At 41.0% G+C, this 27,838-nt stretch overlaps 1 protein-coding gene across 9 annotated transcripts in view; it reads left to right on the forward strand.

The window, feature by feature from the left end:
* Positions 1-27,838, forward strand: part of LPAR1 (lysophosphatidic acid receptor 1) — a 75,152-nt gene that overhangs the window by 17,848 nt on the left and 29,466 nt on the right. For 5 of the 9 annotated variants that reach the window (XM_065655470.1, XM_065655468.1, XM_065655466.1 and 2 more), the window contains 2 exons: positions 5,656-5,824; positions 17,714-18,461. In XM_065655470.1, the coding sequence (XP_065511542.1) occupies positions 5,765-5,824; positions 17,714-18,461 (808 nt within the window). In that variant the 5' untranslated portion in view covers positions 5,656-5,764. Of the gene's footprint in view, positions 1-691; positions 732-5,655; positions 5,825-8,439; positions 8,489-9,643; positions 9,771-17,713; positions 18,462-27,838 lie in introns of those variants that run through there. The other 4 variants (XM_065655473.1, XM_065655472.1, XM_065655474.1 and 1 more) reach the window with 4 other exon arrangements.

Genomic DNA, 27,838 nt, shown 5'->3' on the forward strand with positions numbered 1-27,838 from the left:
TCACTGGGACAATAGAGGGTAGTGTTGTGGGCACTGTAATAACAGGTGTAACCTGTGCAATTTGTTGGTAGTTGGCCTGAAGGCATGCTGAATAGTTGCAACCACTTCCTTCCACAAGGAAGTATATGACCAGTGGTACCGCCCAGTCAGCGCTCACATCAGTCCCTGTGACATCAGAAATAGGTAATTGCCTTTCATGCTGGTAGGGAAAGGGTTTCATTAAGTGGAAAAAGACTTGTTGCTGTTGTTCAGGAGGACTTTAAGGGAAGAGTACAACAATGGGCTGCACCATCTGTCTAGAAATCTCTTTTATATCTTTTCTGCGTCTTTTGCCTAATACTGAACCACAGCTATTAACTTATTGCAGCTCTTTTAATTGCTGAGCGAGTTAACGCAGGGCACAGGAGGTTATCTTCATTTGCAGCCAGAACACACCCTGGAAGAGAGAGATGGGGCAGAATTCGGAGGAAATAAGGATTGTAGAGATCATAACTGCTTAAATTAGTTCAGCTTGTCCTTATGCTTTGGCGGGTCATCCAGTAAAGTTTCATATGCCTTATGCAGCTCATTCTGCACGTTTCTTTGCCACAGTACATCGTGTACCAAACTTGCTTCAAGATTCAGCCGTCTGGTCCCTGATACAAAACAAGACGTTTGCTAAAAACACAACTCCAGGCATGCCATGTGAGGAAAGAGGAGGCAAGTCCGGAGGCTGGTGGGACAGGGAGGTGGTATGTGGCTTTCCCCCTCATTTTAACCAGCAGTAAACCCATGAGTGCGAGAAATATGGAATGTTGTGTTTATGCAAAGGTTTGCTGAACTAGCTATTTCAGAGAAGTCAGTACTAACATCAGAGTTTATATTGCCTTGCCATTTCAGGGAGACCTATAGCTTTTTATCTGCATTTCTGTGGTGTGATTTGCCCGTTGCCAGTCTGCTGAGACTGTTGTTCACAGTTGTGGGTACCTCTACTCACCTACAAAATCATGTTGACATGTCCTCGGGGTTTTAGGATTTTTTTATTAATTGCTTTAAAGCATCTGTCAAGATTTGTGTAACTGAGTCTGTACATCTGCTGTTCAAAGTGACATCAATGGTGGTGAAGGGTTTACCTACGATAATATAAGGACTCGAAAGAGGTAATACGTTTCTGCTAGAAAGAAGACCTAATGCTCTGAGGAAAAAAAAAAAAAAAGCCAAATTTTTGTAATGGTTCCTAGCAGTCACTATAGTAAAGAAAGGAGTAACGGGAAGGCCTCTTCTCTTTTCTTGGCAGCATGAAATTGGAATAATTTTTTCTGCCTTTCATGTTTATCTTCTTATATACTAAAAAGTGTATCCCTAGTTGCTCTTCTATTAACCAAGTGGTGATTGGAGAGTGGAAAAACACCTCCATGAGTCCATAGTAGGTAACTAAAAATTCATGTTATCAACTATCACTTTAAAAAGTGGTAAAATGAAGCCATAGACAGGTCAAGTCATTGCTGTTATGCTCCTTGGGTGATGTTCATTTGCCTTTTTGCCTTGTAAGGCTGCTGTGATGGGGTCATGCTTTCATTTGTGTGTTGAACAAACTAATGCTTACAAGCACTAGCTGGTTGGTGAAGGAGGCTGCTAGAGGTGAGTGATGCCAAATGATTGCTTTTTAATGGCAAGACTTCAGATGCTACGTGAAATCTGGAATGTCCGTGAAGTGACATCTGGAAGTGGGACCTTATGTGTGATCTTTTTTCTTACTTCCTTGCTTTTTTACATGTTGGTCAAATGCTGAGGGTTTTTTGTCATGACAGGTTTACACGTCCTATCCATCTGGGATCAGTTAGGGCTTAAACTGTAAGTTAGGCTTTTATTCACTAGATGTGTGCAGGGAGGGTAGCTTTGTTTAGCTAAGTCACATTTAAGATATTCAGGGTCATACCAGATCAGGATCTTCAGAGTCATGTTATTGAGAAACTTAAAGTCTGTGAAGTCAAGCTGTGGTACCAAAAGATGCTCTGATAGGGATGCAGGAAACAAAAGCTGAAGTACAGCAACAATGCAGGGCACATGAAATTCTCTGACACGGGAGACAGCCACAGATCATGAAAACCCAATTTGCCTTTCAGTCCCAGAACCTTACTCTGGCAGAGGCAGTGTGTATTTGTGGGCCCAGATGAGATATGCAGTGATGCAGAAGTTGTTGGTATTGCTGTATCACTCTGAAATTGCAGATCACTTCTACTGTGCAAGAAACTGTGTGGGAATAAGGGTAATAGTTTTTGTCATTGTAATGGATTTTCTGGAAGCAGTTCCTTGAAGATGTTTGCGATATGTGATTGCATTTCTCCTAACTACTCCAAGTAATGACAAAACTGCATGGTTCCTCTTTTCTGTGGTCTCAGACAGCTGATCCAGAAATCATGATGCTTAATCATAGCATGTCAGAGAGCACTACGTTTTGGTGAGGGCGTGTTCCTGCGCTGTATGTTAGATATGCACTACTCTGCCCAGCATCAGCTGATTTTTTTTTTTTTTTTCTCTCAGTTAACCAAAAACTCAATGTGTTACCATAAATGACTTTCTAAATGTTGTAGTTTATGGTGAAACATCACTTCTTAGAGATGAGTCACCTTCACAGAGGATAAGAAATTCTATAGTCTTCATTTTACTAATTTTAGACACAGATCGAATGTGTTTCCCCATGTGCAGTTCTCCAGATGTACTCAGTAAAGACAGTGATGTCTATAAAGAGGAGAGTATGTAGAGTAGTATTCACCTGCAACAACTGCAATTCCAGTGTTTGGAAATGATATGTGGTGTGAATCTGCTTCAAAATTTGGGTACTTTTTTCAACGCTTTGTAGTGCAGCGAGCCATCAAAATCTCACTAGTAAGAAGCCACTCCTCTGCTTTTGTGTTTCAGACTTTCTTTTTAAGAGAGATTACATTTTCTCTCATACTGTTCTTTCACAAAGTTCGAGGATCCTGTTTATTTTCAGTTCTTGAAAAACACGGGACTGCACCCTGGACTCACACGGGTATTAAGTGAGGAGCCACCACTGTTCACTTGGATGGAGCCAGCCTGCTTTTGCACAGCTGTGAGAGCACTGTCCCCTCTGCACTTCATTATTGCCGAACGAGACGAGGCGGGTTGAGAGCGAAGGAAGAGTCCTTTTGTGCAGTCCAACCTATTTTCAGCTGGGATACTTCTAGGAGCCTAACCAGTTGGCAGAAAGTCTTGATCATCTTGTACGTGGTGCTGAGGAGGTTGAGAAGCAAGGTGTATGCAGAAGAGCCTTCCTTTCCCTCACCAAATACAAGCAGCAAAAACGTAGCTAGGTGCAGAAGGGGAAATGTGAAATAGTCATAGGCTTGGGAATTTTTTATTAATCCTGTGTTTCGTATTTCTTGGGGAGATGGTGAGAAATGAATACAGACATATTTCTTCTCTCATCTGTGATTTTTTGGGTTTTATGGGGTGAAGCTTTTTCTGACATTTATACACATGGAGTACCCAGAGCTAGCTAAAGGCTTGACAGACTTAAATTTTCCTTAGTTCTTCTCTTCTGCTCTGTGATGCATCCCAGTAAAAGTGATCATTTTCTCTCCTTTTTTTGTATGTGGCAAACAGGATTCTAAGCATACCTCTGTTTTTCGTCTAGATAGTCTTCCCTAAAGTCTGCTTCATCTGTAATCTTTTCCACATCTTTGTGATCCAAGAGTGGCAGCATTTCAGGATTCAGAGAAGAAAATAAATTTAGAAAGAAACCAAAAATGAGCTTCTGTAGGTGAAGTGACACTGCTGCTCTTAAGCATGTTTTGAGAAGAACAGGAATAAAGGTCTTATGAGAGCTCATTGAAGTTACATTTGTGACAGCTCACAAGGCAGGGGTGAAATGTGCTGATTGAGGATCTTGAGGCCGTTGATGTAGTTTTACTGAAAATCACTCTTGGTAAAATAGCAAAGCTTCCCTAAGTCAAAAAAGCAGTAGTTTCAAGTTGATCCTGTTTCCTTCATCTGCCACGCACAGTGGAAAAAATAGTGAATTTCAGAAAACAGGCAAAACTGGTTTTGAAAAGAAAACAGGAAGCCTGAAAGATGTGTGTCTGTGTTCTTTGACTTCCGGTGAAGGCTTTCTTGGAGGAATGCTAAACCTCCATTTTCTGACTTCTCCATGAGTATAGTAGTAGAAATTTGGAGCAAGGAGTGGAAAGAATGAAAGGTTACTAGCAAGAAATGAGTAGGAAAAAATAGGGGTCACTGGAAAGCTATATAAAGATGGAAAAAGTGATCCAAGAGTTTGGAAGATGAGATGGCTACATGTGATGTAAGGCATGCAGAGATGTGTTGAAATGTGAAGCAGGCATTTCAAGATGATGCTTTTTAAGAAGGAGGAATAATTTCCAAAGTGGCGTGCAAAGGCTGAGTTTAAATGAGCAACTCAAAAAAGAAAACAAAAAAAAAAGACATAACTGACTCAGAAAAGCATGTGGAGTGCAACTTTCCTACATCACTTATCTGTTATTTCTTGGCTTGCTAAGTAAGTGTTGCTTGTGAAGAAATTAACTGCAGGCCAGGAAAGTTACTAGCATTGTCTGTATCACTACACCATGGCCTCAGTTTGAAAAGTACCAGTTAGGTTTGGGGTCATTTTTGCTATATTTGTTGGATGCTGACTACACTTAGCATGAGTGGTTTTCCTCTGTGACTTACAGAATAGGAAGTGGTAGGTACAGAGTGTAATAGGTGTCTCTCCCAAATCCTTTCTGTTGTGGCTGCTTTGTGGGTTTTGTTGTGTATTTCTGGCCTGAATGGGGGAAAAAAACTGCAGTATTCGTTGTCTGTAATTCTTAAATGGGCTTAATTTCTTGGACATTTACAGTTTTCTCCCCTTTTGTTTGGTTTTCTTTGCATGAAAGAATAGAAACATGTGGAACCTGATCTAACCTTGATAAACAGGTTGGTTATGGAAATAATTTCATTATGTTGAGTCATCCAATCAGACTTTACATGGCAATTCAGTATATTCACCTACAGCTAATCTGTGCCTTTCTGGCAAAAAAATCCAAAAAACAACAAAGTATGGTTAAAATAAATCAAGGATAATGATGTCATAATGTTTGTTATTTTTCTTTACACAAAAGCTCATGTGATCACTGAACTGTAAAACAAAGCTGAGAAAATAAATCTATCCTAAATTCCAGAAAGTAATTCTATGAGTACTCTTCTGTAAGGTTTTGGGGGTTTAGGGGGTTTGGTTGGTTGGTTGGTTGCTGTTGTGTTGGTGGTGGTTTTTGTTTTTTCTTTTGGTGTGTGTGTGTGGGGAAACAGCAGCAAACATACAAATACAGACACCCCACATTAACACGATTCCAGTGCTCTGTAGGTGACCATCTTTCCTTGCAAATATGTATTTAGTCCATGCATTAGCCTTCTTGCTGTATTCGGTTTGTGTGAATTCTGTTTTCCGTGGTCAAATGAATTGTTTTGCTGTTCTGGACCAAATTCCAATGTGCCTTTTGAAACTTTTCCTGCAAATCTGTTGAGAATGGTCATGTAAGCCAGTCGGGTTGTGCAAACACAGAGGCTGGTTTTGCAGCAGCCGAGGGGCTTGGGTGTTGACTGCGTACCCAGTTCTCTTGTTATTATCAACTATTGTTTTTTCCTTCCTACTAGGAGCAAACACCAGCATGACTAGGGTCTGAGGAAGTGCTTCTGTGTTCCTACCAAGGGTTTGTGGGTGCAGAGGAACAGTGCAAGGCCAGCAGGGGGACTTTGAACTACCATGGATATCCCCACTGATTTGGTGCCATCCTCCATGATGTCGCAACCTGAAATCATTGAGGTGAGTAGACCATGATGAAACTGGGGCCGCCAAACTGACAGAATCTCTTTCTTCTTTCCTCATTGAATCCTAGCTTTTTCTCCTGTCTTACTTCTGAGTCATCAAGAGAATTTTTCCTGAAATATTGTATTAAATACACTTATCGTTTGATAAGGATGTTCCTATACTTTAAGACATGACGCGGGTGTGCTATACTACCTTTTGTAGAAGAAAATATATGGCAAAATACGATCTTTATTGACACCATGTTGGTGGTCCTTGCACTATGGTTTGATGCTTACTGTGCCTAATGAATACAAAGTAGAAGGTCATAGTGTGGTTCAGTTGGAATAATACCACAGAAAGTTTCAGGTTCAATGTTCTTATCAGAAAAGCTAAAGTTTTAAGACAAAAACAGCAAGAAAATGAATAATATACTTAAAATTACTAACACACTAATCTTGCTTTCATGAATCAAAGTGTGTGTTTCAGACTTGGTATTTATAAATACCTGAGTGATTTCTTCAGCTCCATGTACTGAACACCAAGTACTTGTGTTTTCTGGTGAAGTAAATAACGCAGATAGAAAAGATGTTAGTAATAGTCAAGATTTCATCTCAGAAAAGCATTTTCAAAGTCTCTTTGATTTCATAGAGACCCAAGGGTCTGTTACAACTTAAAACTTTTACAGATGTGTTTTTTATGAAGACGGCACCTCAATTGATTAAGGCATATGTCAGAAAATTGGAGATCTGGGGTAGTTTTGTTTGTTTGTTTGTTTCTTTGTTTGTTTGCTGGAGATTCTTTGGCTCAGAAGACTATGTCTCCTAGCAATATGCACTGAGAAGTGCAGTAGTTCAGAGAACCCTGGACCCCGTGAAGTTAGAAAAAGCATGTCCACCAATGGGTGGTGATGTGAAATGACCCCAATCTAAAATCTGCTTTGGAGAAACTTCTTTGTGCTCTTCTTCCTCCTGGGTTCTCTCAAATGGAGAGCTAGTATATCCTTAAAGTATTTTCGTTGCTTTTCAACTCTCTGTCCCTCTTATGGTCAGAGAAGGATTTAACATCTTTACAGCAGGACAGAATACCTGGCAGAGGTGGATGCTGTGTGCTTGCATCCCAGGCTTCCCAGCTGCTGCTGGACTCTTTTCCCTTTCTGGAGAAAGGCTTCCTCAGGCCATCTCCTCACATGCTCTGAAAGGCACTTCCAGCCCTGTCTCCATAGAATCTCTCTTCAGACCCATCTTTATGTACGAGAAATTTGTGTCTTTAAGGACTGCTGTTCAGGATAGATGCCTTCTCGAAGGGAAAATAAGGTCAACTGTGGTGCAACAATGAATGGAAGAAAAGCTAGCACTTGTAAAGGACTCGATGGTCAGCATAGTCACCGTTCTGTTGTACGCATGGGTGAATAAACGTCCGTGCCCTGTGTCTGCAGACAGTTTCTCTTGAATAAATCCTGCCCTGGACTTGGATCGCTAGCCCAAAAACTAGAGATAAATGAATGATTCTGGTCATTGACAGGTAATCCAGACAGCTCTCCCTCCACACTTGAGTTTTAGAGACTGTGCTTCAATGAGATTTGACTTGGGAGCCAAAAAGAAATGGCAACAGGAAGCAAAGAAAAAAGTGGTATCTCAGTGTGGGAGATTACGGTGAAAAATGTAATTCTCAACTTCATGTTGTAAAAATGGACTCAAATTTGATGTCCATATGGGCAGCTTTACATGCATTCATGAATTCCCACAGACTTCAGTAAACCATTGTGGATCTGATGGTTGATATAATGCTTCAGTCCTACATAGAGGAATAACAGCTCTAAACAGTCATCTGGAAGCCATGCGTATGTTTCTGAGGGTAAGGAAGAACTTTTTTAACAAGCAAAGTCATAGTGAGACACATAGCTAAAGAGATGAAGTATTGAGGTAAAGCACTTTTCAGGCTGTGACTGCGTGGGTTTACCTTTCATGTTTGTATTGACATACAAATGAATTTTGAATATAGTTTAGAAAACTATATTAAAATATTTCTTTTTCTGGAGGACATTATTTTGCCTTTTACACTGAGCAGCCTGCAGTGTGCTGCAGAAGACATTTGGAGAGTAATGTTTTAAGGAACAGGTTTTTTTTAAACTTGGAAGTAGCCTTGCATGCCTTCTGCATGAGCTAGATGGCATCTCAGTTACAAAAAAAAGTGTTTTGCTGCTTTACTTTAAACTTGCTCTGACTTTAATATTTTTTTAATCTATTGTCTTTAAACTTTCCTTTAGCATTGCCAGGATAGTTGGTTTCCTTCACATTTGGTCAATTTAGCCTTAGAAATAAATATTACCTATTTCGTACACATGCGTATATATATGTATGTATGTGTATATGTCTCAGTAATAAATATTCCTCCACCTGTCATCAGTCATTTAACTGCACAGGGCAAACAAGAATAGACCCTTATTTACCACAAGGGAGAATCCTGGAGATCTCAGCAGGACATTTTGCAGTCCGAAGCCTACCCTGACAGGTTTTTGCTGGTACTTGAATCCTACAGATGCTTGTGGCGGCACCACAGTGAATGGAGTTCCTGCTAATTTAATTGCAAACACTATCTTTCTCAAGATTTGTCTTCTGAGTCAGCTAAAAAAACATTCACATTTTGGAGAAGTTTTTGAAAGTCACTTCTTGATACCAGGTGTGAAATTGTTGTTACTGTTTTAAAATACTCTTATTGCTAGCATGTCAACATAGGAACTGCTTTTACTGCTCTCTACAACCTTCTACGTTTTCCACAGTCATGTCTCTTTTCACCCTGCCTGTGCAGTGACCTGTCTGAAGCTCTCTGCTTCTTTCCTTACCCAGAATCCTGCTAACACAGGTACGGAGCGGTGATTAAGAGCATAGATTTAAGGCATTTTGGTCATGTTTAAATGCGAAGGATAAGTAAAGTTTCGTGGTAGTTTAGCTATGCATAGCTGAAATCTGGAATAGAAAATAGTTCTGGGACACCATTCACAGTATGTCAAAGAAGTCAATGAAATGAAAAATCTTGAGAATATGCTTTGAGGTTTTGGCAATGGGGTTTTATTGTAAGGCAGAATCTAGTAATTTCAGATTAGATAAGCCATTCTGCTCCTAAAGAGAGAGAAACAAAATATAACAGCACTTTTAGATTTTTAAATTTGGGATATTGTGTTCTACATGCGATGACTTCATACCTCAGCTATTTGTAAGCAAAATTATACCATAGAAACCTGATTAGTCTGATAATGCAGTAAGCAGAAAGTTAAATAAATCTGTAAGAAGCATTTAGCATCCCAGAGGGCTTTGCTGTTTGCGAAAAGGAGACATAACAAGTGGTGATCTAAACTGATTAATGTACTCTGTGGAGTGATTAGTATCTTCTCTCTTTGTGAATGGCATGAGATGAATTCTGCAGTAAAAGCTTTGAAGAAACGATTTGAGCTCCAGTTGCTTAATGAACCAGGGACTTCCAACAGTGCTTCAGAAATGCTTAAAAGAAGAAAACAACAAAAATTCATCATTCTCTCTTTGCTTTTGCCAGCAGTGCATCCTACCAGCCAAATACTAGAAGTAAATGAGTACATTTAAACAACTGCTTTGCAGCTGTTCCAAAGAGAAATCTAGAGCAGTTTCCATTATAGTGGCCTTTCATGGCTGTGCGGCTACCAGAGCCAAAAACCACTGCTCCCACTCTGTGCCATTGAATAGTTCTCTATTTTCCCTTCTTTTTGTTTGAACTAGGTTTTGAAGAGATTTAAATTGTCCTTGCCACAGAATGGTCATCCTCAGTAGCTTTTTTCCTCTTTATTATGATGCTTGAGAACAGATTCCTGTGGCGTGGCACAGCTGTCGTCATCCCTTTCCCCAACAAAGCCCAACATGATTTGCATTTTGGATCTGGTGCCCAAATTTGTGCAGCCAACAAATGTGTGGATTTTTTTCTCCCCTTCTAGGTGAGTAAACAAATTAACCTCTTTAAGAAAATGAACCTCTGGTGGTCGTGGTTAATAAGGTAGATGAGAGAACAAAAGCAAATGGTGAGACTGGAAGAAACAGTTTCTTATTAGGGGTATATATGCACCCAGTCACAGATATCATAGGGGAAACTTAAATACCAATATGCTTTTTTTTTTTACTCTTATACTAGAGATTATTGCTATTCTTATACCAGAGATTCAAAATACATCTCTGTTTTGTTCAGAGTAGACCAACACTGTCTTATAAGCAGCTGCTCAGTACTCTATGAACAAGTTACTCATAGAGAACCCCTTGTTGTCAGAGCCCTGAGAAAGATTTTTCTGTATTCTGTTTACATATTTCACGAGCAGTCCATCAAAGCAAAAGAAACTCAAGCTGTATATTTCAAGAAAAAAAATGTATTTTCCACGGTAAACACAGGATAGTGTTTTTATTTCCATTTGGAAATCTCAATTTCCAGCCCCAAATGAAATTTGCTATGCTCATTAACATAATTTTGAATAAGCATTTTGCTTGTAGACTAAACTCTCCCAAGTGCTCACTTTGCTGATTTGCTTGGTGATGGAAGGTGTGCCCTGGAGATGGAAGTAGCCCCAATAGCCTACAGCATTTTATCAGCATTAAAGGCCAGTCTTTTAGTTGCTGGAGTCAAGAATTAATTCCCAGCTTGGCTCACTGAGCACTGAACGAGGCCCAAAGGATGCATGTTGCAATTCATTATGCATGGAAACACACTTGGGATGTCAGAGATGCAGATTTTTCTTTTTTTCCCTCCCTTTTCTTCCTCCCTGATGGCTTCTAAAGTGACACAGAGTGGGGACTGCGTGCTGCATCTCTCTCCAGAAAGCTCTTTGCTGGGCTGGAGTCTTTGGGGAAGGTGTGTCCTGTGCTGCACTGGTCCTGCACAGCATCCTGCAGGAACTCAGAGGAGGCTGATGTCTGGCTACGATGCTCAGGTTGAGCATAAGGCAGGTAGGCAACCAGGGAGTGAACTGCATGATATAGTTGAGAAGCCAAATCTGCATCATGACACAGGCTTTTTTTGAAGGCATAAGAGGTGACATTTTTCAGTTACAAAATTAGCTAGTGGAATGTAATTGCCGCCTTTTGTCTCCCACAAAGCCAGGAGGTCTTGAGCCTATACACGTGTTTAGCTAATGTTTTTGAAGCTCAGTTTGTCATGAATGCTCCCCTAGAAGAAAAGGAAGCTTGAAGAGCTTTGGAGAAACCACTTCTGTACTCTGTATGGGACATTTGGGCTCAACATGCCCAACCATGTCTCTCCTAGTGGCAAAGCCAATTAGCTTATTTTTACAATACCTCTGCACTGCAGTGTCAGCCTCCCTTTGAGAGGAGATTGGAAGGCAGACATGGAGCAGCAAAGAAGTGCCGTGTGGTCTGCGCGCAAATCTTTAGTAATCAGTGTGTAAGCCACCCTAGCAATGTAAGGGAGCATGCGATGATATGGAACTATGCCCTGATTTAAAGTCTTTATTTCCTCCTCACCTGGAAAACGTTCATCAGAACGTGTAGGTAGTGCTTACAAGGGGTGCAGCTCATCTGAAAATGCTGAATCTGTGGAAAAGGAGCAACAATACAGCAGTGCCTGAATTATTGGATAGGCTGCTGGAGGGACGAGTTCATTCTTTCTTTGGATATTTTTTGCCAGTTCTTCTAGCTTTTTGATTTCCTAAATAGCCTTTTGCTTGCAGAATTCTGCAGTAATTCTGCTCCATGTGCATGTGCAGCCGTTCCTTTCTGCAACAGTAGGAAGCGCAAGTAGTTGAAACCACAGACCCGGCCATCTGGGGGCCTGTTGGGCCAGCTCAGTGTGCTCCAGACCATCACTGCTCTTCATGAATGCTCTTGAGTTTCAACAGTGAATTTCAAGGCTCCTGATTTATCTACCCTGAAAAGCTGTAGGGCTCAGTCGAGGTATTTCAGACTCGATAGTTAGTGACTCTGCCATCTTCCAGAAACTGTTTTTAGAGTTAGCTGGGCATCCTGCTCTCACCCATTCCTTTTTTAGCCCACTGAATCTATTTTCGAAGTTGCTTTTGTAGTAGTCGACAGTGAATAAGCACAAAGGTCAACACCCTCCTTGGTTTTGTAGGCAATCTCTGGAGGTCGTAATCATAGTTTCCAACAGGATCTGTGTCACTTTTGAATTATACCTTCCTCAATAGAAGTAAAATCGCCCTTTTTTTTTTTTTTTTCCAGTGTTGCTGGTGACTAGATCTCTTTGTTACACTGGGTGTCTAGATATGTTGGGTTACCCTCTTCAGGTACAAACTGTAGGATGCAGAGACCTTCTCAGTTCAGTTTCTAGTAGTTGGGACATTTGTTAGCTCTGAGACTCTGTAGTAATATAGTCTACTACAAAACATCCTAAAAATTATTGAATATGCTAGCTATTGCCACATGACCCGTAAGTAACTTTATGCTTCATTATGTTATACCAGAGTTAAAGGGATCCCCTTGCAAAGAGAGTAATTTCCTCATGTCTTGTTGGCTACATGAAGGGTAGAATGAGTCTCGTGAAGTGAAGAAGTGGCCTGCTGTGACTGAACTACCACATCTTAACATTTAAGTTTTTCTTTAAGTTTGCCAAGCAATTACTTTGGGAGATGCAATTCTGAAAAGGGTATGTGAGCAGCTGTTATGTGTTGGTGGTAGAGTTTCACACTTCCTTTGTGCAGATGAAATTTTATCTGTACATCAGGCATAGTAGGCATAAGGCTATAATGAATTGGGACCCTTGCTTTGAGACTTTTTAACTTAAATTTTGGGTAAATGCCTCCTCAGCTTCTACTTTTATCTTTAAAGGAAAAATAAAGAGGAAAAGATGGTGTTTAAATGTCTTGTTTCTTTTGCATTCTGCAGTTTGGCCAGTAGTTTGTGCTTTTCATTAGGTAATAGAGAAGTTTTTGTTGCAAATTGGAATTATTTCTCATCTGTTACAACTTTACTTTCATAAAACCCATGGATTTGCAGTTGTGGGCTGAGAAAGTATTTACATACCAATTCAATTATTCCTATACTCACTTGCTTGTGCTTATTTTAAAGGTATGCTTAATTGATACTCTTACCTGGGGATTTTGAAGTTGGTAGTTCCCTGAAGTTTTTCAGCTCTAGCCTTCCTGGTATGTTGGTAAACTTCAGAGTATTTAGCTAAACTGAAAGCAGTGTTACTGCTTTTCCATTCACTGCTGCACTAAATGTAGAGCTTTTAAGACACGTATTGCTGTTTTGGAGTCCTAGTCCCTGAAATATTTTCTGGCTTTCTGGGCAGCACTGAGAATGGTAAATACTGGTTTGGGGATCCAAGAGTAGCTACTTCAGAGTTAAAAGCTCCTCCTGTATAGAATGAGTTTCCTCTGAGTCTCTCAGACTTCAAGGAGACTGCATGCAAGTTACATGATTTCTGAAAAGCTGAAGTCTCTGGCTTGTACTTGGCATTTCATTGTATGCAGAATTGTCATCTTTCTCAGACTGTCTTGCCAAATAAATTGGTTTTCATCTCCGCTCTGTGCTCTGGGTAAGAAAACAGCAGCATGTCAAGGTTAATTCAGTAAAGAGAAAAACAGAGAGGAGCAGACTGTGTTTGGAGAGAGAAGGGTTAAAATATCTTTGAGTTTTCTTGGATATGGAATCATTTTTGTGGCTTCCAAGCTCTGTAAAAGTCAAACCTTAGTATTCTAAGAATGTTCAGCTCTGTTTCTCTCAGTGAGAATTAAATGCACCCATTCCTGCTGGGGGGGTGGTCCTTTTTTTGTTTTTTTTTTACATTTTTTTTTGTTAGGTGGACTGAGGAACTCTGCAAACTTTCAGATGGTAGTGGGTTTTGTATACTGATCATTTGCACCTCAGGCACTTTGTGCTAACTAATGCTTCATTTAGACAGTATCAATCAGTGGTGCTTGAAAGCTTGGTGGTATTTGTTTTCCACCCTAAGCATCTCTCCATGCAGAGCCCTCACCGGGTGGGCTGTCACTCACCACTGAGCTGGCAGGATCCAGAGCTCCCCTCTAACCTTCCCACTCCAGGCAGCCAGTGCCTTCTCCACACTCGTCTGTTTCCCGAGTGGAGAAGGGGGTAATGGGATGTTCACCCAAGAACATGCCATGGACAAGCCTGCTCCATGTCTTGGATCCAAATCCTCACCCCACTCTTAAAGCTGCAATGGAGGAGTGCAGCAGCAGAAAGATGGATCAAGCAGGAAACACTGGGCAGTTGCTTACACGTGCTCCTCTTCCCAGTCTCCCCACTGCCAGCTCAGTGCTGTGGTCCCATACCACCAGGAGAACAGTCAAGAGGACAAGTCTAGCAGATAGTGCCTGGAAAGGCCAGTGCCAGGGTGACGTTCTGGCCACAGGATGACTAGGTGTTGACTGTAGAAGCAGAGTGAGTGTTATTTATTAAGTCCTGGTGCCAAATTTCCTAGTCTATGTGGACTGCGTTGTGGTTATAACTACATCGTATGATTTTACGAGATTTAACTCCATGTACTCAGGATTTTCTTGTCTTTTGGTTTGGGACAACTGTGTTTTGAATATTAAATCAAACTCACATGGTTACAGGAGGCTTTGCTTTTGGCCTGCTGTTGCTCTATTTTGCTTTATCTGTCTTCTTGGTTTATAATTCAGATGTTTTCTTTTTCTGCATAGATGTGTCCTAGAGGTTTAGTTTACATGGGCAATTTGCAGCTTGGTTTGTTTTAAACTTCTGTTGAGATATACTAAATGCATGAGGTAAATCTCAGGGCACTGCACATCTGGCTTACCCAGGCAATGAAACACACTAAGTGAAAACGTCAGGAAATTAAAATACAAACTTCCCTGCCCCTTTTCATGCAAGGGCAGGAGAAGGGGATGGGTCTGCATGCTTGCATATGCCATTATGGTATGTTAACTCTTTCGGTACTCAGAAGTATGTTATATTTCCCTCCTGCTTGAGCCTTTTCAGTCAGATAACAGCATCACAGGTAAATGTGGTGCCTTGGGATTTGCATGTTCATGACTTGGGAGGTCAAAACCTTCCTGTAAGATATACGCCGGCATCCGAGAAGGCTGATCATCTGGAAGTCTCCTGTTTTGTCAGCAAACTGTCTCTTCCTCTGCTCTTCTGTCCCTCGGGACTGAAAAGATAGCTTTTAAAGGAGATCCCAGGTTTTAGATTAGCATGCCCTAAAAACAAAACTTCTCCAAAATCCCTTATGCAAACAGCGTATTTTGTTCCTGTGTCTTCAAAATGAGAGAAACAGCCAGTCAGCCTCATGCTGTTCCTCTGGGATTAGTCAAGTGCTGTCATGCTTTTAAATTTAACAGTCCAACTCTGTAGCTTTTTACATATTCCTATGTGCATTGCATACACTGATCACTTGGCATTTTGCGAATAAGACCAATGCACAGCTCTTATCAGTGCATGTTACTGTGAGCTTTTTTTAGTTTCAGATTTCATATGAAAAGGCTAGGGAGGATATTACAAAATCAGGGGATAATTCACATTCTAAGACTATGTGCAAAAGAAAGCCACAAAAAAAAAAAAGTTATATCTACCACATTTTAAATTTCTGAATTAAAAATATGTTCTGCCAGGCGTAGCTGACCGCTCTCCACAGGACCAACAGTGGAGCAGGAATCATTACACATGGGCAGCAGCCATGTGAAAGAAAAATTTAGATTGACAAATCTATAGACAAAGACAGAATTTATTCAGGATCACAGAAGTCCACTAGGTCCTGGAGTCATGACCTCCTCTGTAATTCAGACTGTAAGACTACATCCAGATATTCCTACAGAGAGAAAAAAAAAACAACAGGGAATTCATATAATTAATACAGATGTTGGCAAGCTTTTATAAGGGCCACTAATTCATTCATATGCCTTCCTCTCTCCCTCAAGGGTTCTTATAGTTGACCTGTTATTACCACACAGTCTTTAACTGAAGAATTAAAGCCAGATGTCTTGTAGCTAGGTCTCCCTTTGTTAAGGACCCTTTATAAATAGTTTTTTTCTACGCAACAGAGGGATCCTACATGAGAACTTTAAAAAATTCTTAAATAATTAAGGCTGAAAGGTTTCTAAACTAAGAGTTGATGTACCCTAGAGGAGCAATAAAAGTTTTATAGTCACTGTGGTGAGAAATACTATTTACTCTAGCTTTTTACTTTCCTGGGCCTGCAAATGTTTCTGATCAATGTTTACGTTGGAGGTAAAATCCTTCTAAAAAGACCTTTTTCTTTAGCATAAATCTAAATGTCATGTAAAGCATTTAGGATATAGGTGGAAAGTTGTGTATATTACTATATTGGAATTAGCTTAATTATGTTGACAAACAGACATGAAAGGAAACAAATATCTTTGGGTAATTCTAAGGAGATCTTTGTCAGATATTATTTTCACTTGAGTCCAATTACTGATTCTGTTTTTCAGTTCTTTACATTTTTGGTTGCAACATGAAGGTCAGGTTAATTGTCGCATGTCCTGCAGAATGGCTGGAGCTGTCCAAGATACCAGGGTTTATTTGCATGTTTAATGGGAAGAAATTCTCATCTTTTAGTGTTGTTGATCTGTTCTTTGATTTGGCTTGTTACTCAGTTTCTTGCTAAAACTGCTCTTTTTTATAAAAATTCAAGTTTAGTCAGTAGAGTTCACAGCCATAAAAACAGGGAGGGTGTCAAAGTCAGGTCTCCTGGATCTCTTTAGAAAGAGACGGTTTTGACATGAGTTTCTTGTTTCACCTTTTTTTGTGGTTTTTGTTTGTTTGTTTTTAATAATTATTTTTACATCTTCGTTGTTAAGCCATGCTAAACAAGGAACCAGGATGTTATTCAGATGGGGGTTTTTTTTCTAGGGTTTGTCTTTTGGGAATTGCACCTTGCATAATTGATTATAACTGAGGAAGGAAACTCATTAAGTATTTTCTTGGTAGCCAACCTTTATGCAAAACTTCTACATTCTGGTGAAGTATGGGGCTTGTTTGTTGCACCCATAGCTGTGCTTAGCTGAGTAATGAAAATTAATAATGTATTCCCTGACATAGCCATAACAATACTTGATGCAGGAAACAAGGTTTGATGCTTTTAACACTAGTTAAGTCAAATATTGCTTTTCTGATTTCTTGTCTCACTCCTTCTGTTTCAAATTGGAGCAAGCCAGTTCAGATGAGTTATACTTAAAAGCATGGTGTATTTCAAACCCTGTTTAGAAATGTGGCTGATGGAAAAGGAAGAACGCTCATAGAAATACAATGGCATGCTCCTTTTATTGTTTATAAATGTACTTCATGCTTTACGGACAGGCAGAGCCTGTGGCCTTGGCAATTCACAGTTTTAGACCATATTGACAATCTTAATTTAGGGTGTTCTTCCCAGTTTTTAAGACTAGACAAGAAGGAATGCCCCTGACGTAGACCCGAATGAGTCAAAACCTGCTGGGAAATGTAACCTACTTTTCCTTCTCTTTGAGAAGATCCTCTTTTAGCACCACTAGGTCCAAGCAACAGTTTTATGCACTGATAATGTAAATAAGGTCTCCTGTAACAGAGTTAACTTTTCTAATTACAAATTGCATGCCCTTCTCTTTAAGAGAATTTTTCAGCAGATCTGCTTGGCGAAAAGATCACTTACTGTGCAATTTACAACTACGTCAGAAATCACGCTAGCTGCCAGAGCAGATGGAAGCATTTCTGGTTGTTTCTAATCTGGTTGCTGTTACTAGACTCCTCAGAGCAATTGTTTGAGAGTTGTGGAATGCCATTTGGTCTGAAAAAAAAAAAAAAAAAAATGTTCTGAAGCATGTTCCCTTCCTGTGCCCCTCCCTACTCTCTGTGGATGTCTTGTCCATGGAGGCAATCATATGTTTTCAGTTCTGATGTTATTCTTTTTTTGTCTCTCTTTTTCCCCCCCTTCTTTCAGTCCACAGCCATGAGCGAACCACAGTGCTACTACAATGAAACCATTGCCTTCTTTTATAACCGAAGTGGAAAATATCTAGCCACTGAATGGAACACTGTCAGCAAGCTTGTAATGGGACTGGGGATTACCGTCTGCATCTTCATAATGCTGGCCAACCTCTTGGTTATGGTGGCTATTTATGTCAACCGCCGATTCCACTTTCCTATTTATTACTTAATGGCAAACTTAGCCGCTGCGGACTTTTTTGCAGGGCTGGCCTACTTTTACTTAATGTTCAACACAGGACCCAACACTAGAAGACTGACTGTAAGCACCTGGCTTCTCCGTCAGGGTCTCATTGACACTAGCCTGACAGCCTCTGTAGCCAATTTGTTGGCCATTGCTATTGAGCGGCACATTACAGTTTTCCGAATGCAGCTACATACTCGGATGAGCAACCGGCGAGTGGTGGTCGTAATTGTTGTTATCTGGACTATGGCCATCGTCATGGGTGCCATACCAAGTGTCGGATGGAACTGTATCTGTGATATCACTCATTGCTCCAACATGGCACCACTCTATAGTGACTCCTACCTGGTCTTCTGGGCTATTTTCAACCTGGTCACTTTTGTGGTCATGGTGGTTCTATATGCTCATATCTTTGGGTACGTCCGCCAAAGGACTATGAGAATGTCCAGACATAGTTCTGGACCCCGCAGGAATCGGGACACCATGATGAGCCTCCTGAAGACTGTGGTCATTGTGCTTGGTAAGTGCTTACTTTGCCTCCTCTGTTCCCCCCACTCTGTTTCTTATCAGGTGATTTCAGTAATCACAGAATCACAGAATGTTAGGGATTGGAAGGAACCTCTAGTGCAATCCCTGTGCCAGAGCAGGAACACCTAGATGAGGTTACACAGGAATGTGTCCAGGAGGGTTTTGAATGTCTCCAGAGAAGGAGTAATGTATGTCTGGCTTCTGGGAGGTCGGCAGCATTTGGAACACATTAGAAGAGGTGAGAGCAATAAGTACCCCCAGTGTTCATTAATGTGTTGGGACTATCAAGCTCATTTATGGAAGTGGGTATAAGAGACTTGGTCACTCAGCTCTATAACGTGAAAATCTAGGACCTCAAGATGTAAGGTAGTATTTTTTTTGCAGCAATGCAAGTTTAAAACCTGTTGTAGCAGCCTGTCCTGTGCAGTGTTTTCCCTCTTGCCTTTGAAAATGCCAGATGGCTGCAACCTTAAAATAGAACAGGGAGGGCTCATTCTTGCACTGAAGTACCTCTTGTCTCCTTTTTGCCAGCCAAAAGGTGTCATGTGTATTCAGGCAGTACTTCCATGTCTGGAGAACAATAACCAGCAACAGGCTATTGAAGAAAAGATTTTGCATGTTAAGCAGGATTGCATGTACGTTTTGTTCACTCGGGTCTATAATGTTTGGCACATCTGAGTTTCTGCCAATTTTCTAATATAGAAAAGTAGCATGTGAAGCACTGGTGTCCTTCAGCACACTGCCTAAGCTTCAGGGCTCGGAAAACGGGGCAACATGAGTCAGGAGCTTTCTGTCTCTTTGTGAATGGCTGTATTTGGTTTTTGTCTGGGGCTTTCAGTTTCCTTATGCAAAAGCACAGCCTGGATACAGGGTACCATTCCCTGGCAATGTTCTTTGCAGTTTGTTCTGCTTTCTGTTGCTGCAGATGATAGTGAGCTGCAGGCAGGCAGGGATGGTGCTGTTTGTCTCCTTGTCCCAACCTGTGTTCGCACCTATGAGGTCCTCCAGCACAGTACACAGGTCTCCTGGGATGCTAGTACCTTGTTGCATCATGAAGTTGCCCTAGTAGTCCATAAATGCAACTGTACATAGTCTGCAAAGCCCAAAACTTAGCCCAAGTTCTTGCTTGGACATCCCGATTTCCATGGCTTTACACTGTGACTTGTGCTTTCTGTCAGTTACTGCCTGCACAAACACAGCAGAATAGTCGCAGAGATTTGATGTGAGTCACTGTGTCAACTCACATGTTAGTTTAAGAAGGCCTGTGCTGCTCTCTGACCTAGTGATTAGCTTTGTAACCAGAATATGATCTGTGTAGTTGACTAACCTGTTCAGCCATTGACAGGTCATTCCTACGTGTCCTGCTCTTTCCTTCAGGGAAAGAATCTCTTATCAGTTTTGCAAGGAAGGCTGTAGTGCCAGGGGTAAAGCCTCTCCCGACTACGTGGTGGTTCAGAAATCTGTCCCTGCCCACCTCCATGATCCTCCTTACAGAAGGCAAGATGAGGTTAAGAACACAAAGAAAATTCAGTTTAGCGGTCTTCTTTTTAGGAAATAGATCCTTGTTTTCCCTCCTGAAGGAACTGCTGGCCATACAGCAATGGAATATTTCCTCCGAAGTGAAGGACTGGCTCAAACTTTTTTATAAAGTGGGCGGGAAATAGTAAGCGCTTATACCAGTGCAATGCAGAGTTGTAGGAATAAATAAATAGTCACTGAACAAACAGCGCATGGCAGCTAATCCCAAGCATGTATGTGACTAGAAGTATGTGTGCAGCTGGAGGCTGGGAAGTGACTGCACCCTCCTCCATTCTCCTGTGAGCAAAGTTCACAGGGAAGATATAGAGGCCACCCTGTGTGGCCACAGCAGTAGAGGTATACACGGAACACAAAGCAGCCCTTTTTTTTCCTTAATAAGTACCTTATTTTTTTCCAGGTATTGTGCATTAGCCAAACTGAAGGTGACTCAAGTTTAGTTGCTGATATAGTTCAGTAATATTTCTGATTCCTCATTGTGGCTATTTTGAGTAAAATTTTTCAGGACTTCAGGTACCACATAGCATCATAGAATGTCCTGAGTTGGAAGGGACCCACAAGGATCACCGAGTCCAACTCCTGTCCCTGCACAGGACAACCCCACAGGTCACACCGTGTGTCTGAGGACGTTGTCCAGTCTCTTCTTGAACACTGTCAGGCTTGGGGCCGTGACACCTCCCTGGGGAGCCTGTTCCAGTGTCCAGCACCCTCTGGGTGAAGAACCTTTTCCTAATGTCCAACCTGAACCTCCCCTGGCACATCTTCTGCCATTCCCTCGGGTTCTGTCATTGGTCGCTAAAGAGAAGAGTTCAGCGACTGCCCCTCCTTCTCATGTTGAAGCTTTCTTCAAAATTCGAACAGGACCTTATTTATTGTTACTGTTAAATCTGTTTGAAGAAAATAAAGGCACTGCCGGGCTGTGACACTCTTCATCCTGTATTTGGAATCTCTCACTTCAGTATTATTTTGAAAAGAGTGGTGTCATCTTTTTTTTTTTTTTTTTTTTTTTTTCTCACAGCAGCATGGTTTGGTGGGAGCAGGTCAGTCATAGGGCTATAGTGTTAAGAAGCAGCAACACTTTCACATCACCTGTGAGACACAGTTGCAAGATAAAAACGGCTGGGAAACAGCTGTGGGTTTTGGTTTGGTTTGGGTTTTCTTTGTTTGGGTTTCAGAGGCGGGTTAGGGAGGGGGTGTTTGGGTGTTTGTTTTATTTGGGTTGGTTTTTTGTTTTGGTTTGTTTGGGGTTTTTTTAATAATATTTTTTTTTAAATAGCCTAGAGCCACAAAACAGGCATGGGGGCAACCACAGAGACTTTTGGGAGGTTAAATGTTTGTACATCAGCGTGTTAAGCAGACTGCTAGCTAAGAGAGGAGAAGAGTTCATTAGTAGCCATCAGCTGCCAAGTGCCATCCCATGTCACTGAATTTGCACTTCCAGTGGAGGATTGTTTCGTGGTTCTAAAGAAAAAAAGTTAAGCATTCAAAGTGCCGGTTAGGTGGTATCACAGAATCACAGAATGTTAGGGATTGGATCTCAGTTTGGAGTAGATGGTGCGGTCAGCCCGTTGTTCAGGCGCGTGCCATGGTGCTCTGGCACTGCTCACGGTCTGCCTGCAAGTTTGGCTCGAAGTTTTTCACAAGCAGAAAATGTAATTTCAAGTGTCATGCTTCCCGAGTGCCTTCTTTCAAAGGTAGTCAATGCATAGTGCTGCAAGTTTATCTGCTTCAGCTTTGGGAAAGGCAGAAAAGGTGGGTATCTTAGGCTGCCTGGAGCAACTTGCTGAATGTTTATCTCATGTGATCTGGCTTTTTCTGCATCAGTGAACCTCAATAACACAGCGGAAAAGAACCCCTGCCTTACTTAATGGTGCAGATCAAGATCATTCCTGTTTGAGGCAGAAACTAACGTTTTGCTGGAGGTGGAGAGGGGAAAGGAAGCTTTTCAGTTTAGTTTGAAGATCCCTCTCCCACCTCTCCTGTCCCACAGCTGAGTGGGGAAGGGAGCTCTTGTGTGTCAGCACACTTACCCAGGAGGAGGCAATTAATTTTGGAGAAGAAGGGAAGAGTTCCTTAAGAAGCCAGGGAGTCTGAGTAAACCTATGAGCACTGGCAGAGGGGAGCAAACCAGTCCTCCTCTTACGGTCTTTGCTAAAGTGCTGCTCAGCCGTACGTAACTCCTTTGTGATCTGGGCAGCAATGAACTGTTCGTTTGACTTCTAAACCTCCATAAACGGGTCTTCCTGAAGTCGTCCTGCCAGCTGTACTCCCAGGCAAAGCCTCGCTGTTGCAAGCAGAAGATCCATCTTTTCCTCTGTCCCCATCCATGCTACATTTCAGGGGGCAGGAGGAGGAGGGAATTAACACAAGAGCTTCTTGTTTGTTAGCTGCCCAACACCGCCTGCGCTCCTTGCGCCTTGCTGCCTTGCTCCGAGAGGAGAAGAGCCTGCTGGAAGGGAGCAGCCCCGGCAGCGATGCTGTCAGCGTGTGCAGGGCGGGAGCCAGCTGCCCGGACAAGGGGGTGATTGTGCAGGGAAGGTACGGCCGCCTGACGCGCAGGCTGGAGCGGTCGGGATCTGGCACGCTGCGTCATCCCACGGAGCTGGTGGGATGCTCGATCCTAGGAACGAGTCAAAAGCAGAGAACAGATTTTTTTTTTTTTTTTTTTTAATGCCCTTTTGTTGTTTTATTTTGTGGTGGTTTTTTTTTTTTTTCCTTGAGTAAAATATTTTAAACAGAAGGAAGTGATTTCATAGTTGAGCCCTTTTTTCTTTTAACAAGGCTGCTTTTGAAATCTTTTGAATGTAGCAAGGAACATAAAGCTCTTTCTCTAGAGCACGCCTTCCTTTTGTGCTGGGGCAAAGGCAGGACTGATCTACGTACTGCACAGAACCATAAAATCGGGTCTGGTTTGGCTTGCAGGTCACTGACACTTTGCCTTTCACCACCATCATGTGTTACGTTTAAATGAGCAATCAAGGGAACAGGCAGAAACCTAGCAGATATGACAGCTGAAAATTGGCATCCTCTCATCTATCCTCCACATTACCTTATCTTACGTTTAAGGACAAAGCTCAACTGTTTTTCTGATGGAGGTCACAGTTAGACTGAATGCATTTGACTGGGCCAAATGCAGGTTTGGCCCAAAAATGAATGGCAATATCTAACTACTCTTTTAAGACGCAGTGAAAGCACCAATCAGGGCCATAAAAACTAGCTCTGCTCTGGATTTCCGTCGTATAGAGTAAGTAATGAAAGGCTATGGTGTTTTAGGGGTTCTTACATACCCGCATTTGTAGGGCAAACAATGAATTGCTTAGCCTTTATGTCCCTGGGAACTAAAAAGACACTTAGGCCTTTCCCACCTGTAAGGCCATCCACTTTCTTTAGTTGAATGTGGTTTATTCTGTAAGATTTGGAAACTAATGTGGGCACAGATTAAAAGGTGAAGGCTCTTTTTGTATAAACTGTTTTGATTTAAAGGAGTCTCACTGTGTTTGAAGACAGCTCCTTACTTATTATGACGAAGCAATGAATGCAAGAAAAACATCTGGAAGTTCACTATAAACATCTGGAATGGTGGAACACTCAGCAACAGCTTTTTTCCTGCCCTCTCTTTCTGCCACATTTATGAATTGCATGAGAGACTTATTTTTGTCCTTTTCTAGCTTTTCTTTCACAACTAAGTACCGAACCAGGATGGAAAGTAGCAAATAACTGTGGTAACACATGTGAGTGTTAACATATGCTGTAGACAGACAGTTAAAGCAACTAAAAGTGCAGTATTGATAACTTTAACCTTTATGGGTGATTGATTGATATGCATTTCATTCCAAGGTCAAAAACTTGAAGTTCTATGGAATCACATTTTTTAAAAGATGTTTTCAATATCTACACTATCTCTTCTGGTATGCAGTCTGCATCTTTTCCCGCTTCCTCTCCTCATGCAGTAAAAGCACTTCGTTTTCAGTAGAAAATAAAAAGACCATAGAGTAGTGCTACAAACAGCACCCTGTGTTTTGCCAGAGACATGTCTTTATTTCCATATCCCTTATGCAGGTTTAGGTGGTTAACTGGGATGGCCTGTCTTTGTCAGCCCCTGAATCGTGAGGCTTTGACCTACCTCAGTCTTATTAAATGTATTTCACCAGTTATCAAGTAAGTGGTCCTGGGCGAGATGAAGATGACCTTGTCTACACAGAGCTTGGTTATGGCACCACTTGAACTTCAGCAGACCTTCCCTGCCCATGCAAAACTATTCTGGTGGGCCAAAGCAAACGTCAGCCCTGGTAGTGCAATGCAACTGGTAAGAGGCTCCTTTGGAGAAGCCAGGGTTTAGCTCCGAGCCCTGTGACTAGAAGAATACAACTTCACCTATTCACCTCCTCCCTGAGGAGTCCTGCTGGCATGAAGAGTGTCGAGCTCTCCAGCATTGTTTTCCCTGAGATGACTAAAAATGAGTATATCATCTTAGCTTGGAGATGTCCTTCCACCAAGTAGTGGGGGTCCCATCTGGAGAAGAGCAGCATTCAGTTGTTTGTTTTGGTTTGGTTTTTTTTTCCTTGACATCGTTACATTTTCCTTAGAGAGCTGGGCTGGGCAGTGAGATCACTGCTTCTTCTGTGGAAGTGGAGGTGTGTAAAGCCATAAATACCAGGTTGCCCTGTGGCCAGCACGGAAAGCTCGTTCAGAGTCACCAACCCTGCCTGACCCCTGCATCACAGTAATGTCACTTGTGTATTGATTTAGTCCTGACGGAAAAACAGGGCAATAAACTCTTTAACTGGCGCTGGCAATAGGAGTCTGAGCATCAATGACTTTCTGTTCTAGCACACAGGCTGCAGTTATGTGCAGTCCCAGTGTTTTTTAGATAAGTGTATTTTAAAAGTGCATAAACTGTGAATTTAACCCACAGTCAAGTAAACTGGGAAATTGTAGCTGGTGACTGTAGTCTAAATGGGGCGCTCCTCATAGACTTTTTAAGATTAATTCTTATTACCATTGTGTGGAGGGAGAAGGTTTATAATAAGTGCTTTCAGAGTTGCACTGTCACAGCAATATTTTCAAGCTGTATCATCAAATATTTTCATGAAGAAATGAAATTAAATTTATAAGTTTTTTTTTTTATAGCAAACCTTATTCTACAGGAATTTTGATGGCTTGGATTTCTTTCCCTTTTCTTAGTGGAAGGGTTATCTATTACCTTTTTTTTCCCATTGCATCTTAATGGCATTTTTATATTGACTTAAAAGAAACATTCAGCTTGCAAGTACGAGAAGCAGAATCGAAGTCTTCATATTATTCTTTATATTTTTTTAGAATATTTCATTGTGAAATCATTCAGATTTAACAACAAAAATAGAACTTCCATGATGTCTGTTATCCATAACAAGTGAACTAATATTTTTATGGTTGTACATGTAAATGTCCATATTCTTATTTTCTTGATAAAGGTAGCTTGATTACTATATTAGACACATCCATCACTTTTATAAAAAGACAACAAATTTTCACAAAAAAACTACTAAAAATCAGCTACATTTCATCAGCAAAATGGATTTCTGGTTTCAGTTAAAATAACAGAGGCATGAGAACTTGCTAAGGATCACAGCTGTAATCTGCATGTAATTATGCAGTCTTTATAGTGTGTCTTAAATTTAAGACCCTCTGTACTTGCATAGGATTTTTTTGCTTGCTTGGGCTTTTTCATGCTGCTAGTAAAAGCAATACTATGTGCTCTCTGACAGTCTGTTTCTCTAAATCTGACTCAATGATCATTTTTATTGCCATTTATAGTCCTGCAAATGCATTTCAGTTGATCTTTTTGAATTTTGTCTAGCAGCCCCAAACTAAATCTCTTCCTAGTACTACATGGCTGGCAAGGATATTGAAAGGAAAAAGAATACGGAAGTACAGCATCTGGATATTACGCTGTGATCAGTTTCTTTGTTTGATAAACTTAAGTAGCTTTCTTTTTCAAAACAAGCCCATGCAAGCTCTCCTCACTGAAGCAGAAGTTATTGGTGCCTTGGATCCAGGTGACCCTTTCTCTGAACCCAGAGCCTAGTTGGGTGTGTTGGGAGTGTCGTTCTAAATTTTTTGCTTAATTTCTTCACTGATGCTCCCAAATAAATTTATTGCATCCCCAGCCAAAGCTGATATGTCCCCAGTAACTGTCTTCTCTAAAGTATTCCAGGTATCCCTGTGTAATTCATCGCTTCACCCTGGGGAAACCATTTGGAAGTTCCCCCTTCTTTCCCCCTTCAGTTAAGAAGAAGTATTATTTATTTTCATTTGGGATCCTTTGAAACTGTGCTTTGAGGAACGTCCATCTTTTCCCAAGGCAGGAATGTGGTTTTATTTTACTTCATTTTTGAAGGGGGAAAATCCCTCTAGTAAATCCATTCCTTTATATACAATGGAAATGAGGCCTTGTTTAATAAAAGTCCCTGGCTTCAGTATAATTTATTACCTTTTCAAGGAAGAAATATATTTAAAGGGCAAAGGAAAGCTCTCTGCATTCTTCCAAGAATGGCCAGAGAAGGATAAAATTTGAGTAGTTCTTAGTTTGTATTCAGGTTCAGAATTTGATTTTTTTTTTAAAAAAAAAGTATCTATATAATTGTTTTCATAGGTTGTCTCTTGTTTCCAAAAGGCTTCTAAATGTGAATTGCAATGGCAAAAGTAGGTATTCTTCTCAACAAGGCCAAGGGAATTAATTTCTGGTTTTCTTTATGAATAATAGGATTTGGAAATCACACCTCTATCCGGAAGCAATAGAATCCAACCTTTTCTTTCAGATCCAGGTGAAATAACAAACTGCTGGTTAAGAAGTGAAATTCACTTGGTGAAAATCTGCACTAATCCGGAATGAATTAGTACCATATCTCACTCTGCCATCTGTTACCACTTAGCAGTGCTACAACCTGGGCTTCTGCAAAACAGTGGAGATGGGAACGTGTTGTGGGACATTTGCTCTAACCAAAGGTCTTGGTAAACTTTGAGAAAAGCTGAAGGCCCAAGGTAGAAATTGTTACTGAGGAAGAAATTTGAAAATCAGCATGTGCAGGAAGACTTATGTGTAAAGTGTCAGCACATGACCAAGACCTACTGATCTTGGGCTTTCCAAGACCTACTGATCTTGGGTTTTTGAGCTGAATTTTTTTGGAACAGAAAGTGCAAATCCACCCTTTAGAAGAGGCAATGATAATGCTTTTACAAGATGCCTGTTTGCAAGATAACATTTTTGTCCTCTGCAAAGCACATAATTGCATGAGGAGTTTTGATTCTAAATGTTTTGTTTAATTTCTTTACTGACTCTCTGAGTTAAGTTTTTTGCATCTTTGGTAACTGTTAAAGCATTTGCAGTCTGCAAGATCTGGGGTACTGTCCACATCCAGCAACTGGCTTGTATTTCCATCTTTGAGATATCATTTGTCCTTCCTCTGTTGCAGCAAAAAACACTCAAATGCTAAGCCAAACTTAGAGCTAGACCTCAGCTGGAGAAACTACGTGAACAAAAATGCCAGCTGTTAACTCATCACATTGCAAAACTGCATTCAGTGAGGCAGTAAACAATAATTTGTTTCCACCAGTGGAAAACACTGAGAACAAGAGACTGTTTTGTGAGAGAGGAGAAGTGGTGCCTCTTATTGTGCATCGCTGCACTGCACATGAGCAGTGTGAGTATTCTGGGCTCCGTTTTTCTGGGATAACGTGTGAAAATGGAAGAATACAATTTTAAATCCTGAATTATTTTTGCCTTTATAGTTTCAATGAAACTATGGCTCTTTACATCTGAACACAAAGTTATTGCTGGTGGAAGAGCTTGCT

This window comes from Caloenas nicobarica, chromosome Z (genome assembly GCF_036013445.1).
Source record: "Caloenas nicobarica isolate bCalNic1 chromosome Z, bCalNic1.hap1, whole genome shotgun sequence".
Lineage (NCBI taxonomy): Eukaryota > Metazoa > Chordata > Aves > Columbiformes > Columbidae > Caloenas > Caloenas nicobarica.